The sequence below is a fragment of the Lottia gigantea genome (assembly GCF_000327385.1).
Source record: "Lottia gigantea unplaced genomic scaffold LOTGIsca_17, whole genome shotgun sequence".
Lineage (NCBI taxonomy): Eukaryota > Metazoa > Mollusca > Gastropoda > Lottiidae > Lottia > Lottia gigantea.
Window position 1 is genome coordinate 3,003,653 of NW_008708133.1, and position 19,439 is coordinate 3,023,091.

The 19,439-nt window shown below is 33.3% G+C and overlaps 2 protein-coding genes across 2 annotated transcripts in view; one reads left to right on the forward strand and one right to left on the reverse strand.

The window, feature by feature from the left end:
• The first annotated feature begins 437 nt into the window (after nucleotides 1–437).
• On the forward strand, nucleotides 438–2,921 carry LOTGIDRAFT_231116 (hypothetical protein). Its single transcript, XM_009051765.1, has 5 exons — nucleotides 438–487; nucleotides 734–814; nucleotides 1,369–1,530; nucleotides 1,875–1,959; nucleotides 2,842–2,921. The coding sequence occupies exons 1-5, from the start codon at nucleotides 448–450 to the stop codon at nucleotides 2,903–2,905; spliced, it is 432 nt and encodes a 143-aa protein (XP_009050013.1). The 5' UTR covers nucleotides 438–447; the 3' UTR covers nucleotides 2,906–2,921.
• A 9,628-nt stretch (nucleotides 2,922–12,549) lies between these two features.
• LOTGIDRAFT_158617 (hypothetical protein) overlaps nucleotides 12,550–19,439 on the reverse strand; it is a gene marked incomplete at both ends in the record, with an annotated part of 13,023 nt that continues 6,133 nt past the window's right edge. Inside the window, 7 exons of the mRNA XM_009051766.1 lie at nucleotides 12,550–13,119; nucleotides 13,207–13,319; nucleotides 14,439–14,519; nucleotides 16,702–16,876; nucleotides 17,026–17,057; nucleotides 17,742–17,796; nucleotides 18,309–18,365. Coding sequence (XP_009050014.1) covers nucleotides 12,550–13,119; nucleotides 13,207–13,319; nucleotides 14,439–14,519; nucleotides 16,702–16,876; nucleotides 17,026–17,057; nucleotides 17,742–17,796; nucleotides 18,309–18,365 — 1,083 coding nt within the window. The remainder of the gene's footprint in view (nucleotides 13,120–13,206; nucleotides 13,320–14,438; nucleotides 14,520–16,701; nucleotides 16,877–17,025; nucleotides 17,058–17,741; nucleotides 17,797–18,308; nucleotides 18,366–19,439) is intronic.

Consider the following 19,439-nt stretch of genomic DNA (forward strand, 5'->3'; position numbering starts at 1 on the left):
TTCTGAAGAGTGAGCGCATGATGGTACTCGGCGATTTATTAGTTACATACAGACCAACATTTACTGTTATATAAACCTTCTGACTAAAAAAAGAAAAGAACTTTTCAAAAATGTAGATAGACACCATACTGTAAATTGGTGATAAATATCCAATTTCACCAAAATTAAAGAATTCTGTTTACTATGGTGTAGGCCAGATTACAAAAACTGAAAAATTAGACAGCATGTAGAGTAAGCAGAAACTTTTTGTGAACAAACGAGCAAGTGTGACATCAATATATAGCCTACATTAATAAAAAAAAATGTGTCGTTTGTAAAAAGATAATTTCGGACTTTCATCTACCGATAATTCGTATGATCCAAGCAACTGTTAAGTTCTCAAGGTGTGACATCTGATAAAAACTATTGTGATTTTACTTTTCTTTATTCATTGTTTAATCAGCCATAATGAAGACTCTTTGTGTATTACTTCTTGTTGTTGTTTCAGGTTGATTACTATTCTATCACTATATTTTTTACAAATTGGACATAAATCTGTAAGATCAATCCATCTGTATATAGATGTATTTTCTTGGCTTTTCGTCTGTAAAGACAACGAAGATGTTCAACAAATTCAAGGAAGGAATCAAGGAATTGTTTTTATTGAATACAATATAAAGAACCTGAGTTAAAATGTAATGATCTCAAGCTTGTGTTATCAAGAGTATATAATCTTTTCTTGAATATTTTTAAGCTTCAGCATACACTTTTACCAAATGCTCTCTTGCATCTACATTGGTATCAGCTGGTGTTGCCAGAGGTGATGTACACAAATGTAAGTTTTTTATGGTCAAATTTGGATAAGGGATAAACCTTGAAGAGATCAACCGAAGCAACCCATGGGAAAAACCTTGTGTCTATCATATATGCTGACTCATTACCAGTTGAAATACCAAAATGAGAATAGCTAATGTGAAGTTCATCTGTTTAGATTAACATAAAGACGTTTTCATTAGAAAGATAAAAAAAAATACCCCCATGTCCCCCAGAACGATCTTAAAAATGTTGTGGAAATGCAGAGCCAGTAGTAATTGTTCTCTGCCCAAGGGGCTGTACATACCAAGATAGCCTGACAACCTATTGAGTCATACTTGAGAAAATATAAATACGCCTTAATAAGTTGGTTAAAGTGTCCAGATTAAACCACAGTTATTCAGTTCGCCGGGAAGGCCCATTAGTGATAACTAGTAAAACAATAATAGAACGTTGATTATAGGGGGACAACTTAATCAAATATCTGGATAAAAGGTAGGTCAAGTCCTTATTGACAAAGAATGTTTAAAATTGTCTGTTACTGTGAACAATTGAATATTATATTATATTCTTCAGGGGTTTGTATGGCTAACGCCGAATCTGGTTTAAGAACAACAGCTCATAATGTAAATAGAGATGGTTCTGCTGATCACGGAATCTTCCAGATCAACGACTATTGGAACTGTGATCCAAGAAATGGTAGAAAAACCAAAAACGGTTGCAAACACCCATGTACTGGTAAGTAAAAGTTCATAGATTGGATTGAAACGTTGGATCTTCAAAAACTGCCCACTCAAAAACGAAACTCGAAATCCAAAACAACACTTTGCAAAAACATTGGTGGCAGCAAATGAACGATTCATATGAGGAAGTTTGCTAATTATAAATGAGTATTTAATTAAGAAAAGTGGAATCACGTGTCTAGAAGAGTAAGCATAGCCTCTCTGGCCACACAGCCGTCTTTGCTTCTCAATATTACATACACAATTTGAAGTCTCAGACCTGTATTATATATAACTTAACAATCATTATTGATACCGTTAACAGCATTCATTATTAATTCCATTATTTCAACAATTCAGATTTTGAAAACTCTAGCTTGAGTGATGATGTACGATGTATGAAAACTCTCTTGGGATGGCAACATCATGATATGGCTAAAGTCTCGTAAGTATTAAGTTTTGTATTGTGTCGTGTTAATATGACGATATTTATTTTCTAATTTGTGGGAGCTCGAGATAAAAGACACAAAAACACATCACAAAATTCCGAGAGTAAACTACACTCTAAAGTGTTACCATTTACAGTTTTTGGAATATGAAACCCTTTCTTATTATTAACATTGGCAATCAACGTTTCCTTGAAGTTAGAAGATCAAAGGCGATATGAATATTTCGAGCACAAAACAAGATTTACTTAATTTCGATAAGATATCTAGCAATTTTGCAACCTAAATATGTTTAATTTGAGTTGTAATATTATTCCCTGTGTATAATTTATTTAGTCTTCGAACCATCAAATAATAGTATAATACAAAAAATAATGTCGGTGCCTGACATGTCTAGACTTTAATATAATTTCCATAATTTCAATCTATAAAATCTCCTTGATATTCTATACTGTCGTTCGGACCACTTTTCAAATTGAAAAAGGTGGACCATGGTCTTTAAACAGCATCTCCAAGTTTCTATCTGACGCCAATAATAGAACCTATGTAGGAAACTCTGAGAAGTGGCGTTTCTAGGAATCATTAAGTGGATGGAAATACAAAGTCAAGGGGGAATCAAATAGCACCAATCTGACCAGTGTCCTTTTAGAAGTCCTGTCTGCAGTTTTAAGGTACCAGATCTAGCTGATCTTGTAATTGCTACATTGAACTATGTATTTTTTTTTTACTTTCGTACATTTATTGTTCCATTTTTATAACTTTTAATGTATGTTCTGAAATCACTGAAAATATTTGTTCAAAGTCCTTCGACTTATAAGATTTGTAAAGCATAACAGAAACATGTCCATAATAATGACTAATTCAATCAAATCATTTTTCAGTTATGGTTATGCCGCCCGTTGTAAAGGTGTTACTGCCTCATACCTCAGTGGATGTTCTTATTAAAACATAACGTATCCCTGTGTTTGACAATCTTGCTTGAAACCGATGATCGGCTCAGTTTAAGTGTGTAATTTTCAACGCAAATTATTCATGGTCCAGCGGGTGCTTCAGGCAGAATTTGATCGAATAACCGCTTAAGTTCTTTTACACATTACATGGCGACGTACATCATAATTAGCTTAATCGGTGGTAGAATGGTAATTTTCTTAAATCTTATCGAGCGCTCACATAGTAGGGCATGCAAAACACGTAGACCTGTAAGCAAGTCTTACGATTACTGGGTCCAACTCCAGCAGATATAAAATCTTATCTGCTAAATTCTCTCTTCACATGACTACTACTGCTTTATGCGGTTTATATTAACATATTTATTAGATAGAAACTTATAAAAGAAAGGGGAATATTAGTATGTCTTCCTGACATTTTTTCTGCATCTCGCGCCAATTTGACCCAATTCGCACATTGATTTATTGATTAACTCTACAATTTGTACAATTAAAATGCAGAAGTTTCATACAGTAAAATCAATCGTTAAAGTCGACTTCTCTCAAGCATTCACCTGCACTTCCACACCGGCAGTCAGTTGAAACATAATGACGGCGGATTCCAAGGGTTAACGGTTACTGACGGTGGTGGTTTGAGATTGCGGCTTAAGCGGACGTATGGTTAGAAAAATGTCAGAATGTTGATAAATGTGGTACAAACAATCAAAACTGTGATTTTGTTATTTTCGGATAGGTTGATATCCAGTTTCTTAGCATCAGTCTAACAGTAAAAGTCCACGAAGAAGAAACAACTAGCGAAAATGCAAATAAAAATAACAGTAATGTCGATAATAGGGATAATAGTTCACGGAAATTTCGAACGAAACATACTTTTGGCCAGAGGAAGCGTGAAGGTCCTAAAAAAACGAAATAATAGCCCAAAGGCCAGAGGACCATGTTTAACGGGTCGTAGGCTAGTAGTACTGATAGGCCCACTCCAAACTTTATTTCACATCAGATACTATTCAAACTTTCCTTTACGAAAATGAATTCTTAACTTTGCATTATTGACATTATCAACTATGTCTTCTTGAGTTTGCATTTGTGAAAGATGTAAGTTCGACCACTGTATTCTTGAGAGTTGTAAAGTCAACTTCTGCATTCTTGAAAGTTAACCATATAAAGTAACGTGACCTACTTCATTTACATAATCCGGAAATTCACGGAAACTAACGGAAATTTAAATCAATAATTGCTCCTTGTCAATTCACTAATTCATTTGTCATCTCTTCCCATGTTAAAACACGAAATTCAACCTTCTATAACTTTTTCCAGAAATCTCGTTGAAAGCTTTCCAATATGTCGAATGAAAGCCTGACCAATTCTCAATGTCTCCTAAAAATTCATTATATGATGACCATGAAAATTTTGAGCTACTAAAATTGAAAGTAGACTACTACCGGTTATACTCATCCGCTAGAGTTTGGCACTTCACAAAACGACTATTTTTAGAATTAGCCTTCCGCCTTTAGGTCTCTCATCATTTAACCAAATCTGAAAGATAATGCAATTTTTCAAATTCCAAATCTAGACCAAATTTTACCCAAAAATAGGCATGCAAAAACCCCAAAAGGGAGAGAGAAAGAAGATTTCTAAAAATAGCTTGGACTACATTCCATTTGCATAAAATGTTTTAGCGGAGTGAATGACACTTCGTCATTACTTCAGTGGCCGGCCAATTTATGTGTCCGATGGATACACTAATTTTTTGGATTGATTGTAATTGTTGTAATTAAATCAAAAAACGAAAATTTGTAATTCATTTCTTATTCAAATGAAACCTCTATAAAGTCGTGTAATGAATAGAATCATTACATAGTTATCAACATTTCTTCGGCCAGTGACGGATAGCCAATATGGATATTGAAAAATGGCAAAATTTTGGATGGAATTGGCACAAACTCAATAACATAGTGCCTTCAGACCTATGAATATCTCCAAAATTCCAACATAATGGTATTTTCATGCCTAACTCTGTCACTGGCCAGTCAATGACGAAGCCCCTACATGGCCAATTTTTGAAAAATGTCAAATTTTTTCCTATGGTCTGCTATGGAATTATGAATGATATTTTTGGTGCCAGTGAGGTCCTGAGATGCCAATCTAACATAATAGGTGTACAACAATTACAACAATTACAATACAAGTAATGACGAAGTGTCAATTGACCAATGCCGCATTTGAATATCCGGTTTTGAGGCTTATTTAGAGTTAAATCCCTTTGACAAGGAGCAATTATTGATTTATATTTCCGTTAGTTTCCGTTGAATTTCCGAATTATGTAAATGAAGTAGGTCACGTTACCTTATATGGTAAACGTTCAAGAATGCAGAAGTTGACTTTACAACTCTCAAGAATACAGTGGTCGAACTTACATCTTTCACGAATGCAAAATCAAGAAGACATAGTTGATAATGTCAATAATGCAAAGTTTAGAATTCATTTTCATAAAGGAAAGTTTGAATGGTGTCTGATGTGAAATAAAGTTTGAAAAGTAAACTATCAATATCTCTACTTTGTAATTAGTACATTGACTTTTTGATTTTTAATGTTGAAATATAACTTGTTTTCAAGTTTGACTTTGTAAATACTTCTGGCAACGATCCCCCTCCATACAGGTATATCTTACATATATGACAGACTGATTTCGGATGCTAGGAATACTTCTGAAACAGATTTTGAAGGCGTGACGAATGAATTCTTAGAAGACATAGGGAACTATGTTTTCGCAACCAAAACCCGACTCGATGGTTTCCATTCTCTGACTCTTCAGACAACTGTGGTCTTCTTCAAGTTTCTGCCCTATCAGATCTGATAAAAAAGAGCCAAATACCAGGATTGTGGGTACAATAGTTTGTCTATCAGTGAAGTAAAGTTTGGCCACTGTTTTAGGTATGAAGTGTTCTAACGAATATTGTCCGCCCCTTGACAAATTTCAACCATCTGTGTACACCTCAACCAAAGCAGTACCTGATGATGATAAAAGTCCAGATACTTCCTTCAGCACTGGACCTGGAAGTGGCAGTTCAAGGCTATCTTTTTCAATGAATTTGAAATTTGTCCTGGCATGTAAGATACTAGGAATACGTTATTTTCAAGCTAGAGGTTTTATTCAGCATACATGTTCTTAACATCCCTAAATTGATGAATAAAAATAAACCTTTCGATCACTTTCTTCTAAATTACACTAAATTACAATTTTCACTCAAAACCGTTGCCAAAAACTTGTCTGAAGTGAGAGAAATAGTTGCAACACTTTACAGCCAGGAAATTGTAACTCAAGATTATGAGTCTAGCAGTAATGATACCATTAACTCCACCGTCACAACCTGGAGACCTAGGTGTCGTGTATGACGGTACATTGTAGAACGTGGCCATAGATGTCACAATGGCATAGTTATTGCCATGGTAATCAATAGTGGATATGTTTTCGATTTTCAGTTTCTGTCTAATTTCTGCTAGGGCTGTGAACTGGCGCCTGATGAGAACAGTGAAGGCTATGAAGGTAAATGATGCTAACAAGACAGTGTCAGAGAAATACTGACACATCATCTGGAGCAACAAAATCTACAGCCGCATTGAAAATCTGATCAATGTTAACATAACATGATCCACATCTCCGATACCGCCGATTTCTCTCTGACGGTGATAGTACTGCATTTCTCCGTGTCACTAAAACACAACCACGTGGTAATACGAACCAAAAAATAAGCTCTGTATTATAGGATATATATATATTTAATATTGCTGCCATGTATGAAGCGATGTGGGCATCTACATTCCGCATCATCTAATGGTGCTCACAATCATGGGTTCTGTCCAAAAGGGGTGATATTATGGTGCCAATTCAATTTGTTAATTGTCAAAGGAAAGGAACCACAACCACATAAGCCAAGGGTGACAAAACCACAAGCCGAATCCATGAAAAGTACATATAAAAGGCTCACAGATCGGGATTTGCTGAGTCGATGTCACCTAGCCAAAACCCATAACCCATGTCAGTCACTAAATGGCCGTATTTGGAGCTTTTGTCGTTTTGCATACCGTTCATCTGTTAAGACTGCTGCCTTTATAGCTATATTATAGTATAACAAAGGATCTAGAGCATATTTTTTATCCATGCTCAATGTTGGTTTGTCCCAGGCACTGTGTCAAGAAAACATCATTTGCAAACCAGCAACGTGTGAAACAAATGCTGGAAAAAACAACTGGTGATGGTCAAGTACAAAGAGCAAAGAAAGCTACGAAAGTTGCCAAAATTGGACATAAAGAGGTGGAGAAGACTTCATATCACAGTGGTGGCCTTGATCTTGCCTTGTTTGACTCGACGCTGACAGTTAGTAGATGATAAGTAGAAAAAATGGATTTTGATTCATTCACTCAATTGACTTTTTTCTCAGCTTCTATGGAAGATAATGGTTTGGAATACAATGAGTTCAGATACTGAGGAGTGCAATGACACAATTTGGTTAATCACAGAAGATAATTCATAGTTGGTCTCATAGTTCTGAAATTCAAAATTTGCTATCATTTTAAGGACTCCTCCAATTTTTTTTTTTGACAAAATCATCAAATCTAACAAGCTTATTGCACAGTATGAACAATAAAACAAGTTTGAGCAATCTATGGCCATTCTTCAGCTCAGGGTGCCCTCAACGAAATTGGAGGTGTACACATTTGTGTGAAATTTGGTTTCATTAATTGCAGAAATAAAAAAAAGACTTTTCGAACCACCCTCCGCTCTTCCTTGTTGTTACCGTAGCAGGAAAAATTCCAACTACCAGCCTGATAACTGATAATAGTTATTAATGGTCAATACAGTGAAATTAAAAATCTTACATGTAGGCAGTTCACATATAACAGTTTCTTAAAAGAATATAAAAAAACGTCAGTTGCTGGCAGTTCATAATTATTTCTTAAAGGTCTAAAAATCACATTTAGATAATGGAGAATTTGTAAATTTTTATAATGACAGGAACTATCTTTCTTTTCTATTAATGGTTGTATTCAACAGGACAAACCAAGATTCTATGCTATGCCTGTATTATGGTGGATATTAAGTCCAATCGGGTATTTAATGTCTCAATACAACCAGCTTCACCGCTTATCGAAATTTCGCAGTGTAATCTTTTGACATCTTGTCATTCAAGTTGAAATGGTTAGATACAGGCTGATTTATGACCCATGCAATGTAAACGGTAAAGGATATCAATGGACCTGTTCGCATCTGCTTTGAAAACAAATGATGAACCCTAGAGGAGTGAAGGAATATCATCACAAAGTTTACTTTTATGAGTAATCGTGCTCAATGAGCTAAGCATAAACAGTCGTGTAAGCTTAGTTGAATACCGATTATATTCTGGAAATAAGATAAAAGAGTGAAACCTTTTACTTGATTATTCCAGACAGTGGAATTTAGTTAATGACAGATGTTATGAACGAGTGATGTTTAATGAAAATCTCAAAGTCCCCAAACTGTTCTATAAAGTCCACACCATGAAAATATCATCCAAAGGGTAGATTAAAAAATAGGTCTAAGGGATAATACCTCATAATTTGCCATGGAAAAGTTTGCATATAAAAAGCCTTTCTGTCGCCAAAGTTTTGAACCATTGAACGTGAAATCGTTGCACAAATCTCTAAAAGGTGTTTCAAGTATTCATGATCTACCAAATGCACAAATCACACAAACACATTATACACATTAAAATCTAACTTCCAAGGGATAGGTTATAATAAATGGTACAAGAGCAGTATACCCTTTTATTTCTTATAGAATCACTCTGGACAAAACAAAGACATTTTACGTATATCATTAGTGGTATCTAGTACCGTAGCCTGTTGCTGCTTTAGAAGAATATATCGTAATCCAGGTCATCATAATATCTACTGATCTATCATAATATAACTCAATTCAAGTTACCAACACGCCGTTTAAGGATAACCTGAAGGCTATGCTTACTCTTCTGATCACTTAGTGCCACTTTTCATCATTTAATGCTTCTTCGTGGATGCCCGTGTTTGGATCAAGTAGTTATGTAGCCTATATAAATGAACATGAAGAATTAACAAAAAGTGTCTGATGAACCATAATTAACATGCCTCAAGTTAAGGCAGGTCTCTCAGAGTCTTAATAGCCTCATCATTCCATTGAGAAAATCAAATATATCACATCTCTAAAACAAAATAATGACTAAAGGGAGATTACTAGGAAAATCAGAGCCTATGTGAATTAAGTAACAAGATCTTTTGTGTTCTCATTTAAAACAGACGTTGAAAGATTTTACTTCCCCTTTAGTAAAGTCATGGAAGACATTGAAAAAGAGCTCAACCTTGTTTTAATTTTCTCCAGCTTTAAGAGATATTACTTTATCCGGATAAGGTACATAGATAAAATCAGTGGCATGGCGAGAATTTCATGAAAGATTGGTTATCCGAGTAGTAGTAGTAGTAGTAGTTTTTGTAATACCTGCCATAGGTTAGGAAATAGGTTACCAAATAGGTTAGGAAATAGGTTTGGAAATAAGGTCGATTTTCCTCCCTTGGATCAAAATACCTAACTTTGCTAAATAACTCAATCTGGATCAAGTTTTAGATTGTTTGGATAGACCACAGGGACTTAACAAAACACATACAAAACACAATTACTGAAAAATGGAACTTTCCAGTTGAAACGAATCTCTGCACTCTGTTCACATCCAAATAAATTTCTTCTTTAACCGTTACAAAGCTAAAAAGATGAAATGACTATTTTGAAATTTTAGAAATAAAAAAACAGAACTCAAATATGTCTGCCATAGGTAATGCCATATTTTAGGAAATAGGGTCGATTTTCCTCTCTATAGGCCATATAGACCAAAAAGACAAATACCTAACTTATTTATTTCAATTTAGTTCAAGCTTTGGACTTCTACTAATTAGACCTCAGGGTCTTAGAAAAACACATACAACCTAATAAAAAAAAATTGCTGAAACATGGAAATTTCCAGATGAAAGGAATCACTGCACTAACAGTGTTTATATCCAAATAAATTTCTATCTTTAACAGTTAACAGTTGAAAAGCTGAAATTTGACTATTTGTATATTTCAGAAAAACAGAACTCAAACATTTGCCATAGGTTCGGAAATAGGTAAGTAAATAAGGTTGCCCCAACGCATCCCACACCAAGGTCTAAAACACTGACGGAGGAACTCTTTTTAAAAATAAACACGAAAGTATTTTCTTGATTGTCAGAGACCAAAACGTTAAGTTTCGCGAGAAGGCGTCTGTTTCACTCATTTTTCGAATCAAAATATCATCCTTCATTGCCCAATGTTTCATACATTTTACGTCATCACTTGGATTCCCATACACTTACACCATACAAAACTCCCATAGCGGAAAAAACCGATGAATCAGCCGGTGATTGAAATATTGCTTGTAATACAACACCAATATTTGGTAGTGATCCGATGTACTCCATCCAGTGTAGCCTATATGATAAAGACATGGGTTGAGATAAAGGGCTGATTGTAAATGAAGTGCAATTGGAGAGCCAATGTATTTCAATATATCTTTAATCAAAAATTACATGTAAGCATTAACTGACACATACTACAAAATTATTACTGGCCGCTAAATAGGAATACCTTAATAAAAAATAGTTTTTTTCGCATTTCTTCTTTCGATGAAGGTTATATGAATATATATGGTTGTGTTATGTTAGTTTCGATACCATATTACAATGAAAGTGAATTCGATTATGACTGAATTTATAGCTACAACTACAGTAATAAAACATAATATACATACTTGGGGTATGTCATGTCAATATTATAGAAAAAAACTATTACGTTTCAACACAATTTTCATTTATTCTTATTGTCATCTTGGGATATGTAATCCTCACTTCAAAATGTCAAAATATATACTGGATTTATCAATAAGGTACAGATTTTAAAATAAAAGTAATTATTGATATAAATCGATCAAACAAACAAAATATTAAAATCAAACTTCAACTGTAGGTTGAAAACAATATAACAAAATAAAACCCGTTTCAAAGAATTAAATATGTGATATGAGTAAAATAAAAATAATAATGCCCAAACCATAAATGTAATTGTTATTATGTTTCTTGTCCTACTAGAAGGTAGGTAGATTGACCTTTAACTTAACGACTGACAGAATCTCAGAGTAACTTGATATTCAGCAGTAGTAACAGATGGCATCGGGAGAATCGGGTAAATTGCTGGATTGGGCGTATCGACGACTGAAATATCAAATTGCGGTCAGTATAACATTAATTTTGATCATGTTCTACTTTCAGGTCCAACACGATTTAATCGGATTGCTTATATAAAAATTTGGCTATTTCCAGCGATTGCGTCAAACACTCAGGTCGACGACAAAATGAATTTTTGCAACAACGTAAAACATGATAACGATAATTTTCTCATTATCATCAATCTTACTACTTCTCTATAAAGAAGTTTTCTATATAAAATGAAATTTGAATGATGAGGTAAATTCATTATGCTCTTTACAATATCAATGAAAGTCCTGAACATTACACACAAATTCACACTGTCCAACGAAGTAAGAATCTTTATTTAAAGAAATATACCATTTAAAACGCGGAAATAGAGAGAATATCATGCAGACCGAATGAGATACATCGTGAATGATTTCAAGTTTTCATACAATGAGGGACAGAATGAATTGCGCTACACAAATTGAGTAAATAACATGAAAAATGGTGATTGCTGGACCCGCTTAAAAATGTCACAATGTAACATTGTTTAAATCTTATAATAATTCCTTGCCATGTGAAAAGACAAACAATAAAAAAAATATTTGTCAGACTGCAATGTCAATGATTATCATAACATGCCAGACAAGATAATATACATAATCGTAATAGCCATGCCTTTGTGCGAATAGGTAACATAAATTGACTCAAATGTTTATTAAAAATTCTAGTTGCTAAGTGTTTGAAACATTAACATTAACAGCAACCACACGCACTCGTCAAGGGATTTCCTTGATATTGCTCAATGATTAAAACGAAGTTTACTGGCCAACGATATCGCCATGCGTCAATATTCATACTATAAAACAAATTAGGGATTTACACATAAAGTCCAAAAAAGGTACAAGAAGAGTCACTGTGTGTTGTTATGACGCATTGTTCTTAAATTGTTCGAAGGCTTTGCTTTTATGACCATTAAAAGTTGGTAATTATAACGAGGTACTAATGAAAACTGCTTTTGGTAATAAGAATTAAGTATTTGGCCAAATGGATCTTTCAAGGACTATAATTGAGTAAAAGCAGAAATCAGTTTTGGAAATAAAGTGACAGGTCCAGTTCTAAGCATATCTGAACAAATACATAACAATAAGTATTTAACTTCTGTAGTTATATACACAAAACCCCAAACCTATTAGAAAATGTGTGCAACCATAGTGCAATAAACTATTATAACTACATTAACCAAGGAAATATCTGCAACTGGTAATAACATAATCAGCAGGTTTTTCGATTCTTAATTCTATTTACATTTCACAGCATAACATGACAATTCCATGACAATATGACCAACAAATGATATGTTTATCATTATCAGACACTTAAGGAATCTGCAGCTTGATGAACAGTAAAAGTGGCTCCCAAATAGTCAACTTCATAAACACCCTCTTCACAATAATATTTTGAACATCTTTTATTAATAGCGGCAAGTCGATCATTGATGCTGCCTTCACTGTCGGCTGACACCAATTCTGGCGGGAAAAATGTTTTTATTGGCTGTGGAAATTTATCTCCTGAATAATACCCACCATCTAAAGATGTCTGAACCTCTAATTTCTTTGAAAATGTCTGATTTCCCAAATCTTGATCCTTAAGAAGATTTAATATATGTTTGATGGAGTCATCCGCCTTGCCATCATTTAATTGAATGACATTGTCTAAGTCTAATAATGTTTGGATATCGCTAATATCGGATTTCTCATCGTCACATAATTCCAAAATAAATACCTTATTGTGTCTCTCTTTTAAATAACGAACCACTGTTTGTTTCTTTGGAGAGGACTTATTTTGGAATTTTAAACAAGGCAGAAACTGGTGCAATCCTTTTGAATTTATGATGAACAATACACCGAACATTTCGAAGTCATCGTTGCTTAAGATGTCCTGAAATGATTCGTCAATTACGGACATGACTTTGACAATAAAACAGGAATGGGCTTTTTTCTGTATCCTAGTGGCCCACCACTTTACCTTGTCCGAGTGACTATTATTGTCTGGATAGTAAAATATAGGTACAGTTGGGGTATCTCTTGAACCTAGAACACGAGTTTCCTCTTCGATGCTTCTTCCCATCTTAATATCACCTGCAATATAGATGAATTGCAAATAAAAAATTGCAAATACCTTAGAAAATGATGGCTATTATCAAATGTTTTTTTTTGCAATAGACACAAAAATAACAAATACTTTCACCAAATTATTCTCCAGAACAAAGAAATAGATTTCAATATTTTTATACCACATTCAGTACTATAGGACCTTGGCCAGTTTATTTTTACGAAGAATATTCCCATGTCAGCTACTTCATTATTATTTGACAACAAAAATGTTAATTCCAGTTCATTATCAATCTTGTCATATACAACTTTCTGGGATAAATATCTTGTATATCAAACTGTAGTCTCACAAGTTGTTGTTAGAAAAAATACATAAAATAGCTATAATGTGATATTTATAATACTAATCAAATTGAGATTGGTGGAAAGACTCTCATCTTTCTTCATAGCCAATATTGAAATGTTTATATCCATGTCGTTATATCAAATGGAAGAGTTGAGTATATGATTTTAGGCTAATTGTAAAATAATTTTGAAAATCTCACCGTTTTTTGAAAAAGTCCAAACCAAATGAGATGCCCGAAAGACGGAAAACGCCCACTACTGACATAAATGAGAAATTTACTCTGGCGAAAAATTCATTTTTTAGAAAAATTACCATGAAAGTCAAACAATATAGTCCATACTAATAAATACTTATATATTTATACTAAGAATGAATATATTATTCTATTACGGATACTTTCAAATCTATGTTTTCAACGTCAGATAGAAATCTTTGACATTTGCCATATTGTGTTGTATGTGTAACGATATCTGTTTAACTGTATTTACTTGTTATCTCCCTTTAATGTACCTCGCATGCGCACTGTAAAAAGGAAGTTCTCAGTATGTCTCTCTCTAATAAATAACGTTGTTAAAACTCTCTAGTCTTCTCTGGCTCACCAACTTAACATACAAGACAACAACGTTACAGTATGAAAACGTTTTCGGAAAAGTAAAGTAAAATGATTATTATAAGACCTACGTCAGGGTATGTTCGATTTCAATAATAAAAAAAGCTTGTGGGAATTTGAAACCCAATATCAGATTTCCCTCCTTAGTTACCACAGTTTTACAAACAGAAATAATAAGATGAACACTTACAAGTATCTGAAGACGTAAATGTGTCGAAATGTAATAGAATTTTCCTTTTCATTTCTTTGCAAGGACATTTGATACTACCACCTATTAAATAAGAAAATAAAAAAAATGTTGAAAAAGAATATTCAGTTAAAAAGAATATAAGTTAGCATACGCCCACGGTTAGGTAGCCGTCGGAAATTCCAACAGTGTTGCTTTTAACTTTATTTTTCTCGTAGAACTTCATAATGTAATTTTAGTTCAAAACAATTGAATGGTTTAATGCCGCATAAATTTACAGGTTATGTATATAGAATTTTTCTTAACATCCATTTCAATCAATAGATGGAACCGAAATACATTACGATATGCGAATTAAGTTACAAGTTGCCATCCTTCTAACGACAGTCAAGGGAAGTAACTCTGAAAATCAAACGACATTGTTCTAGGTTTTGTACATATATTTTTGACGGTGGAAATGGATTAAACTTGTTATTCGGATCATTCGTTGAATCAGAGGAAAAATATCTCAGTGCAAAAGAAAAGGAATATTTATTTTTTTGTTTCATTTTTAAAAAAAAAACCTGTGATTCCATAACATTGACGTCACCAATAATTTTAGCGAATTTGAAAATGTTTTGTTTCGTAGTCTGAAATCTGCGATTCTTAAAATAAAAAATACTAATTTTAGCGAAAAATTTTATTGGCGGTTTGGGCGGTAGAGAGTTTGGGATTTAAAACCTATCCCCATTTCTTAGAGGGGTAGACCTATTACCAAATTTATACAAATAAAGCTTGTTGAAAATGCCACCATAGTGTTATATCATTCTAAAGAAAATCGTTGCCCTTATGTTAGTATGCAATTTGCATTCGATGAGTTTTCATTAGTATTAATAATATATCACTTAACTTATTATATTACATTTACAAAAATATTACGGATTATCAAAGAATGGTATCAATGAGCCAATATAAATATTTCAAATTGCCATATTTCTTATAAGTTTCCTTCGAGTTCATATGAAAAGTTCTATTACGAACCATGTATGCCGATCATAAATGAAAAATAAATCCAATATGGTTCATGTTCGAAAATGTTTTCATTTAATTTATCCACAACTGTTCAAATATGGTTGCCATATTTTCAATTACATTTGTGAGTTGGTACCTTTTCTACTTAGAACAGCTTTAAGCCCACATGGTGCAGAGAAGTAGGGCATAAAATTCCATTTATTTCATTTTATGTTAAAGCTGCTGTACCGATTCATTCTTAACGACATGTGCCATACAATTATGAACATATACACTAACAACATTCAATAACCATCTGTTGTAAGAATCGATGAGAAACTAAAATTTGATACAATCTGCATGCGCATATCTGATCAAGACTAATACTCTAAAATATGTAGAGCTTTAATTATTACATTGATGGCTACAATAAAATATACACTGTCAATATTAACAAAGAAATAAAGATAGCTTGCCAGGCAAGGTAACATTCGCCCACTGGTAGCTGTCAGAAATGATAAAACAGTCTTAAGTGACCAAAGTATAATTTTTTATTAGTTTGAATTCAATTATATATATATTGCCATATATTGAAATAGGTAGCTTCAATCCTGCGCATGAACTATTTTTAACAAATTTCGACGCTTTTTAACAAAGTCAAGGACAAAATCTCAAAAACCGTCCATCGAAAATACGTCAAATTCGATCTTTACCCAGATCTTATCAATCTAACCAAGTTTAATCAAAATCATATGAAAACTGTAGTCTCTATAGTACTCACAAGAAATATTGACCGACGGACCGACAGACCGACGGACCGGGGCGACGACAATATACGACCACATATTAATCGACCTTGTTAAAATTTCTGGCCAACGTTTCTCAAATCTACGATGAAACATTGTGGTAACTGTGTACTTTTACAGTGGGAAATATGACACTCACCTGTATGTGCAATGAAACGACCCGTAAAAAATGGCTTTCTTTTTTTCAAAGATTGCTTGCTGATTAAGGTAACATCATTGAAAATACACTAAAATATCTTCAAACTTCAACGAGATCTTTTCAATCTTATTGAAAATACCCACTCTCTTTTAAATCTGGCAGAGCCATGTTTACGTCTGAGGGGGGTGGGGGGGGGGGGAGATATCTAACCTAGTTTTTGCCCGAAAAACTTTCTGACCCCCCTTTCGCTCCGCCATTATCTAAAAAGCGAGCATGCCGATTTAAACGCATTTTAACAAATTCAAACGCAGTAACTCTAAAATCATCTTACCTGACGCAAATTTTCTGTATAGAAGAAATGAAACGATGAATGAAGATAGGGTTAGAGATCCAACAACTATCCAGATGATATATGTATTAGACGATTCTGATTCAGTTGAGGTTGGCTGTAAGGATGAGGATTTCAAACCACTTGATATATCTATAACATGAACTTGTTTATTGTCCTACAATGTAAATTGAATGGAAAGGTGATAGCATTTAAAATACTTGTATTTGTATCTGTATCAATAGTGCAGGATAAATGTGACAAACGGACAGGACTGAAATACTAACAAAGACACACATTTGTAAAAAAATATTAAAAGTAACTTACAGATGGATTTTGATAAGATGAAAATGACAAATCTGCAAAAAAATAATAAAAAAAATAATGGAAATTAATCAGTAGAAAAAATAAAAATTTAATTCCAGTTCTGTCGCGAATTCTAATAATCACGAAAATAATCAGCCTACGTTTATTGTACTAAATCCTATTTCATTACAATTCACTTCAATGGAAAAAATCAATTTCAAATGAAATGAATTTCTGAATGCTGAAATGTTACATGTTAACAAGGCTATAAATAAAACATTAAGAAATATCAGAACTCGTAAATAATATGTTTTTATTTATGTGTAGAGCAAGGTGACATCAAAGCGTTTACTTGGTGATATAGTACCACATTATAACTCATATAAAATATCAAGACAAATTAGCTATTCTGAAATGGAATATAGGCAAGATTAGTAGTCAAGTTATACTAATAACAATCGTAAAGATAGACGGTGTTACTAATTTAGTTCGATTTGAGAATATATCAAGATTATTAATTTCTTAGTAGGATACTTACTTAGTTTTATGGATTTAGGGGAAAATAGATGGATTCTGTTGTATATTTTTTACACTATTATAGGAAGGTTATAAGATGAATATATACACTAATTGGCCAAGTTTGGAAATCTAAATTAAGTTAATGCTTCCATTCTACCTATACCATACATTGTGTCTCTCGGTACAATATTGAACAATTAATGAATAGTTTAAGTTACCTGGTATAAAAACTTGAAACATCTGAGTGATACTATCTTCACCCTGGGGACATATCTATAAATATAAAAAAGTTTATTTCACCAAAATCTATTATTTTCTTATTTCTTCCTATAGGCTTAATTGTTTGTTGTACACAAAGAAGACATCATCTATATCTCTGTTGGCTCCATGATCCGGCTGGTTTAACTTATCTATAAATCAAGCTAATCCGTGTCTACTTCATGCTGGGTCCACACGAATGATCAAGATCGAATGACGACCTATTGGAATAATTTCATTGTGAACAATTAAGAAAAGCCATACTTGCCGTTCCTGAATATGACGCAAATCTACAACTGTGCTTGTTATTGATAATCTATCAGAGAATTCACATGGCTTATTGAATCAAAAGATTAGTCCACGAAGCCGTATATTATGCAGTGATCGTTTTTGTCATCGACTCCTTCAGTTTCTTGTGCCATTGCCCTCCTTTACAATACTGTGACCCCCACCATGTCTCTTCTCTTAATTGTTTATAGACACGCCACTGATATTATGATATATAGAAATCATTTAAAAATATCTACCTGTAACGTATAATTATGGCATGGTTTAATATCTTTAAATACTTTAGAACTGTAACCCTGAAATAATATGTGGAATTAGACCCGTCAACCAGCTAGCTTGCAACTTTTCGACTGGCTGAGGGATTGTATTCCTGTGGTGGCAGCTGGCTAGCCGTAGCTTTGAGCAAACATTACCTTTCGCACTAAGTGTCACTTATACTAGGCGAATGATTCTCTCCGACTAAGACTGACCGGTTTCATAACCAAGAATCGTAGACTTCTAATGCAAATTAAAGAAATTAATCAACTAAAAAGACCAATGCTGAATTTAAACATTTTAATCCAAATCATTAAATACATCTACAAGACAAGTGGAATGGATAAATTGTTAAATGAGATTCACAATTCTAGAATTACAGACAACAATATTAATTTCCAAATACTTAACAATGTGTTTGTGAGAACTTGCTTTTATCATACATATCTATGCTTCAAACCAAAATTCACCAAAAATGCCAGAAATGTGTGCGCAGTAGGAAAAAAGACTAAATTAGGTTCTAAGATATTCAAATTTATAAGAGTCTTTAGTTGAGTATATCTGGATCTGTCAATATCTTGACTACATTTTACCTTCACTAACCCAGCAAAGAATTACAAGTCATGACAATACTTGATATCTTTCCAAGGCATTTAGTTATTGATCAGTATAAGGAAAACAAACTTTATGGACATACAATTACTACATTTATTGACTGCGACGTTTCAATGAGTGTTCTCTCATCGTTACCAAGCAAAAAATACAATCTTAAACATTAGGCATATTTATATAGAGAGCTAGTAACAACAACTAATAACAACTGATAAATATAATAATGATTACAGGATGAAGCCATGTGAGTGTTCTCCTTGATCTGTTCTCTTTAATATGTGGATTATGGTTTCTTACTGATAGTCTGATATGTTATTTTATTCCCTAAATGATATTATCATATACACTTGGTATGAAATAACCCCCATCCCTATTCAATTCTGGTTTTATTCTTTTTATATATATTGCTTCAAGTCATTTTCTTGGTTTCATGTGATGTTGATTTTTGGCCATGATATTTGATGTCTTTGGTTGGTACTGTTTAAGCAACTGCTGTAGGGTGG

Excerpts from the sequence above, each read along its gene's own strand:
- LOTGIDRAFT_231116 (XM_009051765.1), top strand. The coding sequence starts at position 448 with ATGAAGACTCTTTGTGTATTACTTCTTGTTGTTGTTTCAG. Across the intron at positions 1,531-1,874 it reads TTGCAAACACCCATGTACTG|ATTTTGAAAACTCTAGCTTG; the intron begins GTAAGTAAAAGT and ends TCAACAATTCAG. Across the intron at positions 1,960-2,841 it reads CATGATATGGCTAAAGTCTC|TTATGGTTATGCCGCCCGTT; the intron begins GTAAGTATTAAG and ends ATCATTTTTCAG.